This window comes from Lonchura striata, chromosome 5 (assembly GCF_046129695.1).
Source record: "Lonchura striata isolate bLonStr1 chromosome 5, bLonStr1.mat, whole genome shotgun sequence".
Lineage (NCBI taxonomy): Eukaryota > Metazoa > Chordata > Aves > Passeriformes > Estrildidae > Lonchura > Lonchura striata.
Genome location: NC_134607.1, coordinates 63,391,174 through 63,411,264, shown reverse-complemented (window position 1 = coordinate 63,411,264; position 20,091 = coordinate 63,391,174). Strand labels below are relative to the sequence as shown.

The 20,091-nt window shown below is 34.2% G+C and overlaps 1 protein-coding gene across 2 annotated transcripts in view; it reads left to right on the top strand.

Annotated features, from left to right (window-relative positions):
• The window catches only part of CACNA2D1 (calcium voltage-gated channel auxiliary subunit alpha2delta 1), a 347,921-nt gene that overhangs the window by 169,300 nt on the left and 158,530 nt on the right, over positions 1–20,091 (top strand). For both annotated transcript variants that reach the window (XM_021543146.2, XM_021543144.2), the window contains exon 5: positions 18,836–18,880. In XM_021543146.2, the coding sequence (XP_021398821.1) occupies positions 18,836–18,880 (45 nt within the window). The remainder of the gene's footprint in view (positions 1–18,835; positions 18,881–20,091) is intronic.

Below are 20,091 nucleotides of genomic sequence, written 5' to 3'. Positions count from 1 at the left end.
CAAGTCCAACACCTGGCTCTGCACAGGACACCCCAAGAGTCACACCCTGTGCCTGAGAGTGTTGTCCAAACACTTCTTGAACTGGTCACATTACAGGATTGGTTATGTCACCACTTCTCTGAGCGGCCTGTTCCAGTACCCAGCTACTCCCTTGGGGACAACCTGTTCCTAATATCCAACGTAAACCTCCCCCATCTCAGCTTCAGGCTGTTTCTTGGGTCTTGTCACTGGTCATGAGAGAGAAGAGATCAGTGCCTGCCCCTCTGCTGCCGCTTGTGAGGTTGTTGAAGACCACACTGAGGTGTCCCTCAGTCTCCTTTTCTCCAGGCTGAACAAACCCTGTGGCCTCAGATGCCCCTCCTAAGGATTTCCCTGGCTTTTATTTGGACATTCTCTAATATTTCAATTTCTTTTCAATATTGTGGTGCCCAAAACTGCCCCCAGCACTCGAGGTGAGACTGCCCCAGTGCCTGGCTGCCGATGCTGTGCCTGGTGCCCCCCAGGACAGGGTTGGCCCTCCTGGATGCCAGGGCTCTGCTGGCTCATGTCCAACTTGCCATCAACCAGACCCCCATGGCCCTTCCCAATCTGCTCTCCAGCCTCTCATTCCCCAGTCTGTCTGTGCATCCAGGGCTGCCCTGTCCCAGGTGCAGAATCTGGCCCTTGTTAAACTCGATCAGGTTGGTGGCTGCCCATCACTCCAGGGGATCGAGGTGTCTCTGCTGACCTCTCTGCCTCTGAGGGAGTAGACAGCTCCTTCCCAGTTCAATGTCATCAGCAAATGAGCTAAGTATTCCTTTGAACCCTGCATCCAAGCCATTATTGAAGGTGTTGAAGAGAACCAGGCTGAGGATGGATCCCAGTGGAACCCCAGCAGTGACAGGTCCCAGCCTGATGTCCCCCCATGCACTGTGACCTTTGTGCCTGGCCCGTGACCCCATTGCTCATCCACCATGTAATTCAGTTATCCAGCTGTGAGCTGGACCTTTTGGAAATCTAAAATGAGTTAAGAGCATGCATATTACATATTTACCATTAGTTTTAGCTAAGTGACAGAAAAAAAAATCATTATGATATGGGTATTTTTCACTGATAATTAAATAAAAAATACTTTTGGAAATGACTAATTAATTTATTAAAGTTATTCAAAGCAATATTAAATAAGAATAGCAATTAAGAATATCAAATATTTTCTAAGTAAAAAAGAAGAAAAAAGAAATACTGGATTGTGATGCATTATTTCCTGATGAAGCACAAAGTTGGTTAAAATAATTGAACTGCAATTTACCTGTATGGCCCAAAAATAATACTTGCCTGTTAGAAAACAGGTCCTAAGAGAATATTTGTGAAGTTTATGAAGGCAAATCAAAAGTGCTTAGCTTCAGGCAAATGAAGAAATCTCATTCTCTGTTTCCTTCTGCATTGTTACTGCCCAATTCCCAGCTGCCTATACAGCTGAAGGAATTAAGCCTGCTTGAATATTTTAGATTAAAGCAGTTACAACTCAGAGGTACAAACCAATATATCTAAATGAAACAGCCTTGTCAGTTTGAAATTTCTTGTACACTACAGATTGAAAGGGGGATGGTTTTGACAGTTGTGATCATCCAATTATTTTTGTGACATAGAGACTCATGAAAAAAAAAAATGCAAACTGAAAGAATGAAAGGGAGAATTCTGTAAGAAGTAATTGCTGTTATTCCCCAAATGAATCTTCTACAATTACATTTGATACCACACTTGATTGCCTTGCAATGGTTGGTTAACTAAAGCAATTTTATTTCCAGTTGGGTTGCTGTATTAATTGTACTTACACATGTATAAACATAAGGGATCTCTCATTGGTATTTTAAAAGGGGAGTCTGTATGGATGGCCTATTAACATCCACTTATTTATATGGAGACTGAAACTCAGACTTTTAAGAACTAATTATCATATAAAAATGTCACATGAAAAATTCTTTCAATATGCTTTATCTTTTAACCAGGAGTGTAATTTTATTTTCTTCTGTGTAAATGATGCTTTTCTACCTCTTGGTAATTTTGAGACAGCATTTTCTCTAATGATAATATGTAGGCTGGTGTTCATGTACAATCTGGGCTTAAAAATAATGACAAAAGATCACGGGAATATTACTTTGGAATTATGGTTTTTTTGTTTATCTTTTTCTAGTATAAATTATGGCTGCATAAAACTGTAGTGAAAAGTTGCTTACCAAAGGAACAGTAGATGAAAAGGATAACAAAGATAAAACAGTTTTCCTATCACCTGAGTTGATCCAAGTGGTGACCTGCAAGAGCAGAACTGTAGTAGATGTCTTTGTTGTATCTTGCAGTTTTAAGATTTTCAGGACTGTAAATTAATTTTCAGGTCTGTAATTTATTGTGGATGTTATAAGAATGCTAAAACATTGTATCTTAAAAGCCTCAGCTGGAAAACAAACAAACAAACCATTAAACTACCAGCTTTGGCACTGTTTCATTATAAAGAAGCAGTTTACTAAACATATTTTGTCTCTTGACAGAAGGAAAACTCTGTGAAGAAAACAAACTAGAATATTTTTTCTCTCATTTCCTCAGAGAGATGATATAGTTCTCTCGTGGTTTGTACCTCTGATAATTCTCCTTTTTGCAAAGAGCACGTGTGGGAAATGATGCAGTTGAGCTTTGGCACCAGACCTGCAGTACAGGGAGCCAGTCCTCACAGGTTCAAAGTAGGTGTGGGATCCTTTCTTAGGAAGTCATGTAGACTTAATAATTTTGTGAAAGTTATAATAACACTAAACAGAGGCAAAGTGTCAAAGCTGTCTGTATCTTCATACAGTGCTTTGATCCAAAACTCAGTGAAATAAATCTTCCATTAATTTTGATTCATTCTGTATAATGCCTCAAACTTCTAAAGCCTCTGTGACTTAAAAAAAAATTCCATCCAAATGACAAATTTAAATTGACAGGTTCTAGGCAGGATAACATTTTTTTTCTCTGAAGGGCTGTGCACCACCTCTTCTGTGACCTGTAGCCTTCATTTGTGTATAATTGGAATTAAATGTCCTCTATCTCACTGAAAGGAATGAAATAACATTTTTCTGCCAGTGATTACACTTGAACATCTTTCTACCCAGGGCATGAATTTCTGGGAACAGTAAGAAGGTGAGGTAAAGAGGAAATAAGGATAAATCATATTTTCTGAAATTGGGTGGGTTTAAGGGTTGTTCTGATGTTTAGTTGATGTTTATCAAATGACTTATACCTTTTTGAGTCATGGAAGTCCACTGTGAATGTGCCAGGAACAAACATTTCTGCCGTTCTCTATAATATTTGTCAAAGTGAGACAGGAAACACAATAGCTACAGCCTTTGGAACACACTGACTTCAGCTTCCCAGGATCTCCATCATTAGTAAGGAGAGTTTCATCTAAATTTCATCACAGTGTTTTACTCTGAAAATGTCCATGATGAAGCCTCTTTGGAGATGTGACATAAGGCTCACCAGATTAGTGCAGAATTTGTCTGGCATTCCCTCCTGGGAACAAGATCCCTCTGTTTACCTGTCTGTCCCCAGCATCCTGCCCCTTAATGTTTGGATTCTTATTTCAAAAACTCTCAGTGTGCCTTCTGGTCTACAAATGTATAGCAGGCACTAGTTAAAGAAAAACATCTTACAGGCAATTAAAAAAAAAAAACCAAAAACAAAGCCACTAGAAATCTTTCTAAGAGTAGTGTTGCTTGCTGCCTTGCCTGGAGTTTTATAACTTCCTAGAGTCTCTCAGGTGAGTCTTTCACTTTAGAAATCATGGATTTTCCTCTAAAATATGGGCTGCTGTAGGACAGCTCTTCCATGCTTCTGTTCCATTATATCTCTGATATGATCCTATATGAGAATTACACCAATGAATGTTAGTGTGATTAATTAGTATGAAATCCTTGATTTTATTTTTTCTTTTTCACACTTTAGGAATTTTAAACTGATTAGAAAGTTGATGAGGAAGACAGTGGTAGCAGTACAATTACAATTCAGATTATATATAAGCAGGGATATAAAATGTGTAGCTGTAGAGGAGCTAGTTTTTGGTTTTTAGTTATTTACCACCTCTTACTATGCTTACCTTCAGTAAAGGAGTGTAACTTTATAATATCAGTCATTGCACGGATCTCATCTGTGCAGTGAAGTGCTTCACTGGTTGGAAACTTGCCAAAAAAGCTTTTAGAGTAAAGCAAAGAAACACCTTCAATCACTGCTGAGGGCTTTAAAGCATTCCATTTTATCTGAAAAATCAAATATGTTAAAGACATCTAATACACTTTTTTACTTATTGACCAGGCAACTAATTTAAAAAATGTGCACCTTCTGAAAGAGGTGGAGGGAAGGATCTAGGTAAGAAGAAAAGAAAGAAAGGTGTGATTTCTATTATTAAGCTGCCATACGTATGCATTATCACCTTCATTTTGAATGAGGCTTTAATGTGCTTTCAGAACAAACACCTTATTAAAAGCAAGATATACTATTGTACTCAATTTATTAACATCCTGTAGGTTCTTCAGTTTAAAACTGAGAAGTACAATATGCTATGAAAAGCTTTTGCAGGCTGCTATTGTGCAGGTTTTCTAAGAGTTCATTGAATTTGTGGCATAGATGAAGCTAACTAGTTTTTTTATTATACCTTTCACTTCAAATTCAGTTTCTCATGTCAGTCTGGAATAAGTAATTCATAGCACTGCTTTACTGCCTTTGGTGAATAAGTAAAATCAATTAGAATTGGACTTCAAGGGCACTGTTTAGTTTGTCTGTAAGCTTTTTTGTCAAATATTTTCATTTCAAAACTAACAATATACTTTTTTTCTGTGATTTATCCTTGCCAGTATAACTAGGATCTGACTAGTTTTCTCACTTTACCAGGAAACTCATTTTCCTGTTGGTTGTTGCATATTATTCGCACCCTTTTTATACTGAATTTAGGAAATGTGCCAATGTTTTGGAAAAAGTATTAACCAACCTTTGTTGTCAATATTTACAAATTGGGAGAGGGATTTTTTTGTTGCTGCTTTCTTTTTCCCTTTTTTTTTTTTTTTTTTAAATTTAAATTAAAAAAACCCTGATTGAATATGCACAAAAGTTAATCAATGGTATTAGATTCAAATATGATTTCTCATAATGGAGTCAAACTTCTAAGTTTGAGAAATTCAGAAAATATTATAGAGATTTGGTTCTTACTTCAGAGAAGGAATTCCATTCATAATAGCAAACCTTGGAAGTTTTTTTAAAGGAAATTAGACCCAAATATTTTTGAAATATTTCCTGCCAGAAAGAGTAAATACTGTATGTGTATATGAATATTTTATGTGTATATGGAATTCTACATGTGTTATTTCATACTAAAAATATAACTTTTCTGAAAGTCTGAGCTGAATGGGTTGGATTTTTGAAGGTGGAGATATTTGTGGGTTTCTTAACTCCATTTATTTATTTGCAAATGACAAAGCCAGTAGTGTCATGCAGGCCTGATATTTTACCTTCTTCTTTTGTCTCAGAATTCCTGTAGGATGCCAGATGAAAATGGAGCTTATCTTTGTCACAGCTCATTACCTTTAGAAAAGGACCTAAGAGGGGAGTTGGAAAGTTTCCATATTAAAAGTTTGTAGACCTCTACACTCTCAAGAAGCCCTTTTCCTTGAGAAGAGGCTTGTGCAGTAGATGTGAACAGAAAAAGTTTGATGTCTGCACTCTTTTGCAGTTGCAATACTGTAGAAATTTTAATAGGTCTTTCATTGTACATAGACTTTCAAATGCTCTGGGAGTGCAAGACAATCTTATTATTAAGAGCTGCATTTTGCTCGAGGGATTTGGGAATTCTTAGCTTTCCATCTCCTGAGTATTGTGTAATTCTCATCAGAATTTAAACAAAAGGTAAAAGAGTGTCTCTTTTATGTCCTGCTAATGCTGATGTGTCATTGAAGTAGTGTCAGATATTTCTGTAGACTTGGCCACAAAGCAAGAGATGTACGTAGCACAGAGCAGAGATATTCTTATAAATTAGCAATATCCTAACATGTGCTAACATCATTCAAATAAATGCTTAAAAATTCTACCTGATTTGACCATTTACTTTGTTTTTTCCCAGTTAATTCTTGCTATGAGCACGTAAGAACCCTTTAAATAAGTACACAAATGGAAGGGGCATTAAGATTTAGCAAGTCTCAAGAAGTCTGGGCCAGCTCTATGACCGTGATTGATGAATTTATAGCACACACTTTAATGCTGTTTTAATTTTCCCATTCATTAGTCATAAATTGTATTTCACTAAAATACTATTGAATTGTAACTTTCTTGAAAATGTGAGAATAAATATAAAAATGATCAGACCAGACCCTTGAATTTAAAAATGGGTGAATAATCCCTGATGAATTGTTAATTCAAGTAGGTTTGTCTTATTCCTTTGGGCATTACCACCTTTCAGGAGGGTAACTTCAGTTTTGCATTTCTTAAGAGTTACACAGGAGTACAGTAAAACTAAGAACATCGGCTCAGTTGATATTTTTCTGTGCTTGCACAAAATTCTGATGTTTTCATCTCATAAAACTTCTTGTGCTTTGTCTGTGAGGTTTTTTCCTACATAAAAATTTAAAGAAAACTTCCAGCAAGTTTTATACCAGATTGAATATTCTCCATATAGGCAAGTTTCATCTAATTTGCTATAGGCATCATAGCTCAAATGACCTTTAGACTTAAAGTATTCTAAAATGCTCATAGAGGAAGTTTTGCCATAGCACTTCCCCACCTTTCAGATAGAACATTTCCATTTTATTTTACCCATATTTGCAGGTATTTTCTCCTAAAGGTGTGTTGCTGCGAAAAAGGGTAGTTTCTTTTCATTTTTGGTGAGAGATACCAGCAAAAAATCCCAAAAACTGGATTAAGACTGAAGTATTCTTTTCAAAACCATGTCAATAATATATTTATTAATCCCTAGTGATGGCTGCCATTTCCTCTGCTGATGGTTGCCTTGCTTTCCTTATTATAGGGATGACACCAAATGGGTGATTCAATCCCAAACACTTCCAGTCTCTCTCAATCTCTAATGTTTTGGCTCTGCATTAATTACATTAGGGCATGTAAGAGTGTGTAAGCATATAAAACCTGCTGAGATGATATTGGAGGCAGTATATATATTGCCTCCAATTTATTTATAGCAATAGATACATAAAAGTTACAAATAAATTAACCTTGAAAATTGGAAGGCAAAATCCATAAGTTTAGTAAGCTCTTCAAACATTGAACTAAGAGCAGTTGGGAAAATATCCTATAATTTCTATGAAAATATTTACAATACTATGAACTATGCCATGATTGTGAACTATGAATAATGCTTTTATGAAAAATAACTATGACATAGACAGGACAGAACTTCCTTTAACATCAGTAGGTTTCAGTGAAATTATAATAATTCACTGTAGTGTTTACATGTACTAGTAAGAGTAGAGCAGTGCAAATCCATTTTTCTGACTGAACTTGTGCGTGTTTGTCAATAATAGGATGCACTTAATTTGTTCAATTCCTCATGTCTTCTTTATACTGATAAGAAAATATTAAGATAAATACAGCTGAATTCATCAAGTTTTTTTATGTCTGAATGAGCTCTACAATACTATATTTGCAAGAGCTTTAAATGTTTTAATATGAAACAGAGGAAATTGTCTTCTTTATTGCTTGAAGATAATAAATTAAAGCTTACAGATTACTGAGATACTAGATATGCTTTTCCTTATTGCTCTGTGTTCATAAACAACATTTAGGTGATATTTTGACAATCAGACAAATTTTAAGATTGTGCTGGGCCTACTTAAATGTGTAGGAGTTATTTATATGCAGATATCAATTGTATAAATTTTCCTCTGTGTTTATATGTACACATATATTTATATATCCATCTACATGCATATATGCTCAAAGAGATCATCTAATAGTGTTTGTGTATTTATGTCTATAAACTGGAACACACTTTTAGCTGAGTCTCTTGTTTTGGAGGCCTACAAAGCACTAACTCTGGTAGGATGAGATACTTTGAGTATCTCAAATGTTTAAACTAGTATGTGCCCATATTTTTGACATTTTAATTCCTTCATCTTTTAAACCCCAGGAATATTTCAGATTCAATGTGAGCAATATCTTTGTGGCTTACTGCAGAAAAGAAGTCCTGGCCCTTGGGGTCAATGTGTACCGTTGGCCAATGCTCACTCTGCAGGAACCCATGGTTTACTTATGCCTGGGGTTTTCACTCCACTGTATCCAAATAACCACAGCCTGTGCTGCTCTCATCAGGATAGTGGGGTTCTAAAAGTGTTAGATCGTGTTTAGAGGTATTTGTAGTACATCACCTGCTGAAATAGCTTTGGAGGACTTTTCTAGGCATAGAGTGGCTAATTTAGGATGGTTTCTGTTCATTTAGTTTTCTGGTGCTGTAAGAGTTATGAGCCCATCACATTCAGTAAACTTCCTAAAGTGAAACCAAAAGAAAACAATCTCTAGCAAGGTGGATTGCAAAGTTTTTAACATGAATTGTGTAAAATGAGAAGCGGGAATGGGAGGGAAGGGAGGGGGAAGAGGAGAAGAGGACCAGGGAATTTTGGCTGTTGTCAAAGAGGTGATGGGTAACAGTTGGAATTGGAAACAGTTTGGAATGACTGCTTTGCTACAATAGTCTCCTGCCCTTCTCCCCAGTTTTCATTGCTATGTCTTCTGTGGCTGTGCACATGCCATCATCCCTGACAAGACACTTTGCAGCATTCCTTCTTCTTTCCTCATCAGCCTAAGTTTCCCATATCCCTTTTTAAACACTTGTAGTTTCTCCCTCTTGTGCTTTCTGCAATCTCAGCTCGCTCTTCTGTAGTGCTGTGTAATGGTGCTGTGGAGAGCTGAGCTGAGATAGTTTTAAGCAACTCAGCATAAATTTCAGGGAACAAAATGATGCATTTCTTCAAACTAAAACCAGTTTAATACACTTTGCAATTTACTTCATTCTCTTTTCTTTACTGTGATCTTCCAGTGCTAAGCTCTTTTTTCAGTAGCCTTGGTTAGGCTTGCAGGAGTCTTTCTGACTTTCTTAACAAATAACTGCCTTAATTTCATTTTTTTTTTTTTTTTTACAAGAGAGAGCTGCTTTGTCAGTTTAAAATTTATCACATTGTCTCTATCTTCACATATTCTCACTTCTGTGATATATCTGTCTGTCCACCCTTAATTTTAAAAAGGAGATGAATTTCAAAGTGCTGATTTTTATGAGAATTTGAAAGTGAGCAATACAGTATAAGGACCCAAACTTACATGTGTTACTATAGACTTTGATGGAAATTCTAAAATGCTGTAAACTTCATAAGTCTCTGCCTAGAATAAGATTCATCTATATAAAACTTAAAATATTTTTTGAATTGTGTGCAGTTGTTGAACTAGAAGGATGTGCAAATCCATAACTAAAATGGAGAATGAGAAACACAATAGCAAGATGTTGATAGAACTCTTAAATCCTCATTCTCTCCTGCATGACTTCCAGCACACCAATGTAACAACAATAATAAAGAAGAAAAGTAATTTTGTTGTAATTTTTATTAATATATGAACTTTTTGCTTGTAGTGATTAAATGGAAAAGTCTTCATCATTTAATACTAAATAATAAAAGGAATATTTTCCAGCTGCTGGCTTGTCTCATGCTACTGAGCTACTTCTGAAATAAAGTGTGCTGCTGAAGCTTTGCTTTATTGCTGTGATTGAGTGCAAGACATGCACAAAACAGCTGCCAAAGCTGAATAATTAAATTATGATTTCTTCTGTTCTTTATTAATTAGGTGAGATTGGGATAATTCTTAGAACCTGGTAATTGCTGTCCGGAGTTGCTTTCTTTTTAAGACATCAGAGATAGAGAAAAAATAATTTAGATTAAAGTCTTAAGAAAGATTTGTCTTTATAAGAGGCCCATTAAAACAATTAGCAGTCAATATGCCAGACATTTGTTATGTGGGTAAGCCAGAGCAATCTGAAAAGAAAAAATAGCCTGACGTGTTTTGAACTTTTTTTCTTTTTTGTAAAGGGACTTTTCACATTTAGGAGGAAATCGAGAGATCTGGTTAGGTTTTTTCCTAATTTCATGAAAATTGTGTAAGGTGAGTTATAGCAATTGTTTTGGGGATTTTTTTTTTTTTTTGTTATGTTATAATTCCCTGTGGTTTAAAGACACTTTTTAAGTGATTGAATAAATTCAGTGAAGAATTGATCCAGACAAGGAAAGAAATCAGTGCTTTAAAAAATATTAGAGATCATTAAAATTACAGATCAGTGTTAGCATTGTAAAATGTGATCCAAAATTTGGATAATACTTTCATAATTTATATAAGAAAATTCATTTTTCCTGTGTTACACAGTATTTTAATACTGTATACTGTATAATTGAAGTATCCTAAAATCTTCTTATATTTTAGATTTTACATGTGGATAAAAGAGTAAATAGAAAGCTGTATACAGCTCTCTGCTGTTGCATTTTAAGGAAAGTTATGCAAAATATTGGCATTTTTCTATTCCAGTGAGATTCTTAAAATACATTAATATTACTTGGGAGTTTGTTATTGCTTAGAATTTAGTTAGAGTGACTTGTGATGCACTTTTTTTTTTTTTTTTTTTTTGAAGATAAGCCTTCAAGTATACTTCAGCCACTCTCATAGATCACCAAGAAGCTACCCTCTTGAGTTTTTATTGCATTTTAGTGTCATATGCCTAAATTTTTTTTTCCTTTTTGTTACAACTGATTTCAGCAGTGCTAAGCAAGGTTTTATTTGTTGGTTGTAATGGATAGAACACAGAAGAAATGCACACACATTTTTTGGGGACAAATTCTACTAAATGTTTGCCTCTTGCTTTGTAGAAAGTAATTTTCTCCAGGGCTTTTGAAGATTTGTTGGAGTTGAAGGACTGGCATATTTTGATATTAAGTTATGATAGTACAAGTGGTTCATTGCATCCCAGCACCTACATAGGTGTGAATTCAGAATGCCAATTTATTGTGAATCCAAAGGAAATTTATGTCCAAATTGTTTAATTAGGCTCCTATACTCTACTTTTTCCACTATTTACAATCTAAATATGTGATAAGTTTAGACAAATCTTTAAAAAATTATTTTATTTTTATATTCATTCATCAACTAAAGAAAGTAATGCTAAATAAATTAGAATAAACATACTTTGCTGCTTTAATTAAACTGATCAGATAGTGTGATATAGAGGTTAATTAGCTGCTAACAAATTAATTTCATTTTCCCACCTGGAAATCTGCTTTGTAATCTCTTGCATTTTGCCTTATAAAAAGAATTTGCTTATAATTTGAGGAACCTATTGTGATGAGAAAATTAGCAGTTTCCTGGACCTTTTGGAATTGTCAAAATTAAAATGAATTTAAAATATTTTTGTTTCTCAGGGTTATCTCTTGTTTTCTTTGTATTTGCCTTAAAGCACTGGAGGAAGAATAGAGAGGATGGTTATTCCTATCTCTTTGGATATGTAGCTGGTTCTTTAAATTAAATGTAAAGCTGGTTCTTTAAGTTTGGTAACTCCAGTAGAGTTACCTTATGATTTTGTTTCCTGGTCATTTGTCACACATGCAAATACATAAAATCCTAGGTTTTGTTATGGATCAAAATACCATTCTTGAAAATAATTTTTCAGCCTGACTAAATAAAATGAGTCAGTCTGTGATATAGGCAACTATACCAGACAATAATATCAATGTGGTTTTACAACTTTGAATTTTCAGTGGCTAATTTTTAATAGACTATGCTTACCAGTAGGCAAATTGCCAAAATTCTGTTGTTATATTAACATTTTTTCTGCATGTCCAGCAAAGATTGATGTTTGGCTGCAGGCCATTGATCCAAAGGATGTCTTTATGCAGAAGTTATTTGTGGAATATGTAGTATTCTTTCAGAAGAACAGACATCTCTGTAGATTTTGATTTGGGTATGTGTTTGTCTGACTTGTATTTCTCATCTTTTGGGCTCTATTACATCTAACTTCACACATTCAACTACTTTTCACTTTTAATCTATGTCAAAGTGTAATTAGTACTTGAAATATATTCTTAACTTTTTTTCATGAAGTTAAGTATTGTCCTGGCAGCATAAGTAGTCCAATTTGTAACAGTTATTCCAACAGTGAAAAATACCTGGAAATTGTGGAATTTTTTTTTTGTCATTGAGAAGTTTTGCCAATTTTTTACAGTTCATGTGATGAATTCTAGACATCTGAAGACATAAGTACTCTTTTTAAAGTTTGTTATTCTTCTTTTTGAGGTTATTCAGGTAACCTTAATACTCTTCACTGCTTCCCCTTTTTTGAAGTAAATGTATAATGTAGCATAATATGGACACTGAGGCAAAGAAAAAAAAAAACCTTCTTCTTGTGTTCTGTGAAAACTAGGAGGGTTTCCTCCTGAGGTTTGAATGTGATATAAAAAACTTCTTACTCAGCTTTACTAATTAGAATTTGCAGCAGACAAATTAAATCAAGCGTGGTTAAATTCAGCACGTAATCAGATATTGTCACCGAGGAAATGTGTCCCTGTGCAGGTCAGGCCATGGGGGGACCCAGGAGCAGATGGGTGACGGCTCCAGCGATGCTCCCAGAGGGAGCTGAGACCCTCCCTGGCCACAAAGCTGCTGGGTTGGCAGAACCCAGCCTAGGCTATGTGGGACGTCAGATACCTAAAGAATACTTATGGTGGAATCTCAGGTATTTCCAAAGTTTTAGCTTTTTCCAAGTTTAGACTTCAATGAACTTTCTCAAGACCGCAGTTTTTAACTCAAATGCCTAAAATCTGACCACCATCAATGCTGCAATCTGTGGATTCAATCTCAGATCAAAATTCCTCAAAATCTTTGTCAAGAGCTTGAAAGATTATATTTCCTATAGTGTATTTTTATCTGGATTCTATATGTGTGGATTGCATTTACCTGACATCTTTTTAAATGAGGCTTGTATGTTCTAGTCCTGCTATTGAGCATGCAGGTAATTGGTAAATTATTCATTTTATTCATCACTCTGATGTATCTCTGAGTGGTCCAGCGACCCCCTCATGAAAATTGTTGGCAAATGTTGAAGGTTTCTGGATTGATAATTTCAGGAATAACCTGTAAATGAATGCTGATAAAGTAGGTCTTTCTCACTATTTAAAAGAAAGAATAGTCTATGACAAAGAATGTGCAGCACCTTTAATGCCCCTTTATGTTATTTCCTGTAATCTTCACCTTCATCTTTTCATTTCAATTATTAGTCTCAGTGGAATCTTGAGAAAAGTCCTTTACACAAATCTGATGAAATAAGCTTATCATAAATTATAGTGCAGACCTGGAAGGTTTTAATTAGTGTATGAAATTTAATATTCTGACAAAGCAGTTATTTAATCAAATTAAGTTTGGGGCAAAAATGTCTAACCTGAGTGACTCATTTGTCCATATTTTAGGTAATATAGTGACATATTTCTTGACAGAATATTATTTCAGTTTTATTTTTAATTTAATAATTTGATTTTTAAAATAGCCTGATTCTATGTCCAGTTTTCATGTTTTAAATGCATTCTAACCAATTTCTTCCAGCCCATGTTTAGTTCCTGTAATTGCATGCACACATTGTAATTATAACTGCACTGGTTTACTATATTGCCTGAAACTTTGTTCACTTTAAGTATAAGTGATAAATCAGTATTTTTACACATGGATACTAAAGGGAGGAAAGAAGGTGTTAGCAGCTAAGCCCCTTATTTTATATGTGTAATTTCCCTTATGTAAAATCACAAAACTGTAATAACAGAGATAGTAGTAGTTGACATTCTTTGGTTTTTTTTTCCCCTGTTTGCAGACTTTTATTCTCTGACGTTATCCTCTTTAATAACAGATGTAATTTTTAATGTGTGGTAGGCCATATTTTCCTTTCTTTTCTGAGGAGTCTATTGTGCCTCTAAACTGCTTGTCAGACTATATAAAGGATTAAACTAAAATTGCCTTGATTATTTGTCACAGAATTTGTTAATATAGGTTTAAACCTTAATTACCTCAAAGGTATTAGAGTGAACTTTTTAAATACAGCTCTTTATCTAAGGGGATACAAGGAATATTTATTTTTTATTAAAAAGAATGTTTTGCCAACACTTAATGAAATGTTTTTTTAGCACTTGTAGGCATTTACATTAATTTTCTTTGGTCTACTTAAAGAGTAAAATAGACCAATATTATTAATTTTTTTATTGCTTCATACTAAGCAAAAGAACTCCTTGTTTATTCACTAATATCAGTATCTTTTCCAAGTGTGTGGGACTAAAATGATTTTAAAATGTAGACCAAATTTCTATCTGTAATTCTAAGACTTTTTTTTTTAAATTGAAGAGTCAAAATTAGGCTTTTATTTGCTGTATGGTTTGTTTTCTCCCTTATTTTGATTTCTTTCTCTGCCTCTTACCTGCAAACGAAAAGAATCTTCACTACTTGCAGATTATCTGCAATACAGAACAGCTTTTTGACATTGACTCTCTTTGATGCTTAAGAACTTCTTGGGTAAAATACTTAGAAGTCATAGGAGGTATCCTGTTTAAAAACCATATTTGGCTGTGATTTCAGATTTTAAAACATGTACTTATAGTAATGCAGTAATATAATCTGCTACAATAATTTTGCTTCAAGTGGTTTACTGAAGAAAATATTTAAGTTGTAGAAACATTTAACTGATGCTCTTCTATTTTCTTTTCAGAGGGAGTTAATTGCTTTCTAGTGTCTCTGTAATGGCTAAAAGTGTAATTTTTTTTATTTTAACATTTTACCTACAATTATGTAAACACATCTTTTAAGGAAAAAAAGGATAACTGCAGTATCTGACAAAATTAATAGATTATATTACTTTCTTACAATATGAAAAGCTGCAGAAAACCTTTTTCTTCTTGCCCTCACCCTTTTACATATATATATATAATATCCCTTCTAACACCATTTTAGGCTGCATCACAGGATCTGGGTCCTGTAGGGTCTCTAGGAAACCCACAGATAGATCTGAGGTTTTATATAATTTTAACCACAGCTTCAGTGAAAGCAGCATTTCTGAATAGATTACATTGGATGTCTGTTGAAAAAGACTTCAAAAATGAACCTTTGAAAAGTTGGTGGAGCACATACTGCATGAAAAGTTCTTGGAATTCTAGCATGAGATTTGGAGAGGAGGTGTTCCTGTAGACACCACTACATGGCAGCAGTGACCAGGAGCATTCATTTTGGCACTTTGTAAAGGAGGATGTAGACTTTCTACCAGCAAAATGACATAGATATACTATTACAGTTTTGCTATTCATAATTATCTGTAGTGTCTGTATGTCTTCTCTGTATCCCTTGTTGTTCTTGAAAGAACTTGATGGAAAAAAGCCCTGTTTCTTGTGATGAAAAGCCAACTGCAGCTTCATTCATGTAATCCTGAGCTGAGTTTAGGCATTTATGTGTTGAATCAATAGGCTGTCTGTGAACTTGCTCTGTAGAAAAACAAAATATGAGTTAAGTTAGTGTTGGTGTGAGCTCAGATTTCATTTATAGATTTTATGAACGCAAATGTTTCCCATGCTTTTCTTCTCTAGACACAGAGATTACAGAGACCATCAACTTCAGATCTTGTGTGGTGAAATTTAAGAATTTGTTAATAGTACCCAATATGTAATGATTCCCATTGGAATTGTTTTGTACCCCAAGCAGGGAAAACAGAACTATTAAAATGAAAAGCAATGTAAAGACAGTGGAATAATCTCACTTCAGCAGATGATATTATCAATGAAAGTGTGGAAGAAAAATTGCAATTAGAAAAAAAAATGATAAGAGTTAAAAATAAAGCATTTATGACCTTGTCCTTAATGAAATTTTTATATGGCTTTCCAGATGTCTTTTGCAGATACTAAAAAATTTTGCTTTGAAAGGGGAACTAAAGATGGTGGAAACCATAAAATTATATATTGATACTACACTACAGTTTTTCCTTTATGCATATGGTCTTCCAAAGTCATTCTATTATAAGTTCAGCTTCAGGATTGCCTTACCAAATTCCTCCATTGGTGAACAGAAGTAATAACCCCTGTTTTGCACAAAATTACTGGATAAAGAATGAAAAGATCTAGGATATTTACACTTACCCTCAGTTTGCTGACCAAGTATTACTTGGTGGCAAAAGTGTACAGTGGTGGGAAGATTCAAATTCTTTGTGTCAAGAAGTTAATAAATAACTAAACTACTCGCTTGAGAGCCAGCAACAAAGCAATTTGTTCTTGCCAACTAGAAGTGGTTAAATGATGAAAAATTGTCCTCTAAAGATCTGAGTGATCCATGAATCTAATTTGTGAACCATATAGCATTCAGTGTGTTGTAGCACTGGGTATCTCATATTTTCTTTATTAAGAGCAGTGAGATATGTCCAATGTCAGTGTCAGTTTATTCATTATATAGGTAATATCTTCAGGCAGGATAATGGACAACAAGATATGAATAACCTTGGAAAAAAGATCTTAAGTTATTTGGGCACAGAGTGTTTATTTTCATTAGTTTATTAATATATCAAGTTCCTGAAAAGTTATTCTAAAAAGAGATTTAAAAATGCTGTTCAGTCCAGTAGAGATAAATAGTAAAGCCAAGCCAGCTTTGAAAAATTTAAACAAATAAATAAAAATATAAAAGACAAGAAAAATATAATTGTGAAAATAAAGAGTCATTTTATTTATGTAGACAGAGTTGTGTCTGTTGATGACAGTGTTAAAAATCCTATACCATAATAATTTGATAGCAGGATAAACAAGAGCAGTGAAGAGGGGCTCAGGACATAAACTCATATCTAGATGAGAGTCAGTACAAGAGAGGGCCTAATAAAAATTGTATTTTATGAAAATATTCCTTTTAAGAACAAAAGAGGTAAAGAAAACCAATATAGCAGTTAATAATGTCTGCATTGCTTTTCCTGCTCTCATTTTTCCTGAAAGATACCTTCTAAAGATGAGATTGCAAGGAAACCTCTCTAATACAACCTGACATAAAGAGTTGCAGTGAACAAAGTGTCCAATTTTTTTTTTTTTTTTTTTTTTTTTAAGTAAACAGATCACCTTGTGATGAAAACATTTGTGTTAAAATTTCTGGCTAGTACTACTCAGAGGTGCATCCTTTGCAGTTTCAAATATTGCTTGCTAAAGAATCAGAGGGGCTTTTGAACCGATCACATTATTTACAGAACAAGTATTTTGAACATAGCTATTTACAAAGTGGAGAGGAACCAAAGAAAATAGAACCTTTGCCTCTTCTGACTTACTCAAAGGATTCCACAAGCATTATATGATCTTTTCCTTGCAGCAATCAAGTGAGTAAGCAATTAGCATCAGTCTTAAATGATGAAAAGAATTTCCTCCTGTGTCTGTAATGCCTTGAGGTCTGGCTTTGATATCCAGCTATAGATACATAACCAACTGGCCTATGGATAGAAGAGTGCCTTGATGGAAAAGTGGAAAAGTTCATTTTGAGGGAAAAAGGATGAATTCATGTTAATAGCACTTACCTCAAAATGGCATTTAGCTCATCTGTAATATTTTTTCATGTTTGACTCTCTAAAAGGTCACAAAGGAGAATAAATTATGTCATTATTTATGGAGTGAGTAAAATGATAATTTTTAAAGATGAACTGTATAACCTTTTAATACATGTCATACTTTTTTAGTGAAAATAAAAATAATTCTTGGTTTATCCACTTGAAAAATTATTACTAAAAGCACTCTTTCCTGTTGGTATTTATAAAAGAAAACATTTTGTTGTGTTCAAGTTTTTATTTGGATACATAAAAGGTATTACCATAAACAGAACTGAAAAAAATAAATTGAGATAATTTTTTGGAGATCAGCAGCAGTCACCTACTTTAAACACACTGCTGAATATCAAGAAATAAAACTTATCCTTTTCATTCATTATTCAAAATCAGTAAAGGTAATTAAAAAGGCTACGTTCATGCATGTCTCTATTTCATACAGAAGTGCACTTAAAATGTATTTTATTCAAAAATCTTTGGGCACATTGCAGCAATTTATTTGGTGGAAAGCTACTCCAGTGAGCCTAAATCTTCAACACTTTTAAATGGTTCAGTAATATTTAAACAAGAAAACAAAAACAAAAACCTGTATTTCATAGGACATACCACAGTTTTCACCAAGCTGTACTGAATGGAATTTCTGACTTATTTTAGAATGGGAATGAGCAATCTTCTCCTTCTATGCTTTGCTTGAATTACATGGTAGTGTTTCCAGAGAGTTGCCAGAATCTGCTGTGCACTCCAACAGCCAGACTCTCCTGTCATGTATTTTCACAGATTTTATTTTCGCAGTGGGAGGTGAATAAAACAATAAACGTGTACAGCAAATACTCACCCCACTTAGCCAAGCCCATGCCTTGCTGCTGAATGTCATGGTGAATAAATCCCCTAATTGCACAGTGAAAGTCACATGTCTGTGACAGAAACAGCTTATGGAAGCCTTTTATGAGCTCTGGAGTTTGTCCAATGTTATCTGTATTTTCTAGCTGTGTTTTGAGCGACTTATGTAGCCGCCCATGGAAGAGGAATTAAATGAATGAAGTTAAGCACGAGCATGGGAAATTGTGCATGCAACAGAGAGCAAGCAAAGATCAGAGTCTGTCATCTTTCAAAGAGAATACATAAAGAACTGGTGATTTAGTTCAAAATGTATCTTGCAATAGTAGAGATTATTGCTACACTTTCAAACTAACAGAACTGCTTTTCTTTCTCTTTCAGAATAATGATATAATCTATTACAATGCAAAAGACGATCAGAATGATGTAAGTAGTAGGTTTCATTTAATTTCATTGCCTGTAATCTCAGAAAATTAGGGGAATGAAAATATTAATGAGACTCTAAGACTATAATTTAAAGATTGGGCAGAAGCAAAAAAGCAAGAAACTTAAAAATGTCTTTAAAAGTTTCCTCCAGAGCCAGACATTATTTTATGTTTTAATTCTCAAAGTCTGTCTCCTTTCATACCATTTGAATTACTGGTCAGGTAGAAAATGTACTGGGACAATGAAGATCCTGACAGCAAAATAATTCACTTTTTGAAGCATCATCAAATCATAATTATGGGATTGGAGAATCAAAATGATAAATGTAAATAATTCAGTTCACTCTGAAGGAACCATTTTGTGTCCTTATTTTCCAAGATCATATGATGTTGTTCTGTATTCTTTGTAATAAAAATTTTTACATGAGGAGATGTGAAATGTTACTGAATAATTACTTTCATTCACTTTGTGATCATTTATGTGACTGTAGTAATATTTGGGGAAAATGAAAATGCAATCTCAAGATTTAGCCTAAATGTATGATACTTCAGTTCCTGGTTTACTAAGACTTGAAGTCTCCTATCTGCCATTAACTGTTAAAAATCTTAATGTTTTGTGGAGACAATAGAAGTTATCCTCACTTTCACTGGAGATAATACAACTGCTTGTCTTCATTATAGATTTAATTTATAAGACCATAGAAAAATGTTGTAAATGTATTAATCAGAATTGCCAGCATGCTTCATTTGCAATTTTTAATCAAGTATACTTTAGAGATTGATGGCATCACTATTTAATGGATGCTTCTGCTGTAAGGCAATTAAAGAAGGTACATAGATCATGTCAAGCAGCACTATTTTATATGGTTGTATAGAGTTATGAGTACTTTGTTTCAGATACCACAAACTACTGTCCTGAGTTTTAAAGTTTGCATGATTTAAGTAAAATTCATTAGAAGTAACCTAATTTTGAAATATATTATTCTGTTCTTATTCAATTCACTGGATGGCAGGTGCTAATCTCCTCTGGAAACAGAATTACAGAGCTTAAATATTGGATTTTTAATCTAACTATACCAGATAGTAATGGTATATTGTGCTGTGAAGTAAAAACTGTGGTGTATGAGTTATGATTAAGTAGTACTGGGAAAGGTCTTCAGATTACTACTCCTACAACCAAAATACAAATCTATTAGGGGAGGCAGGAAAGGA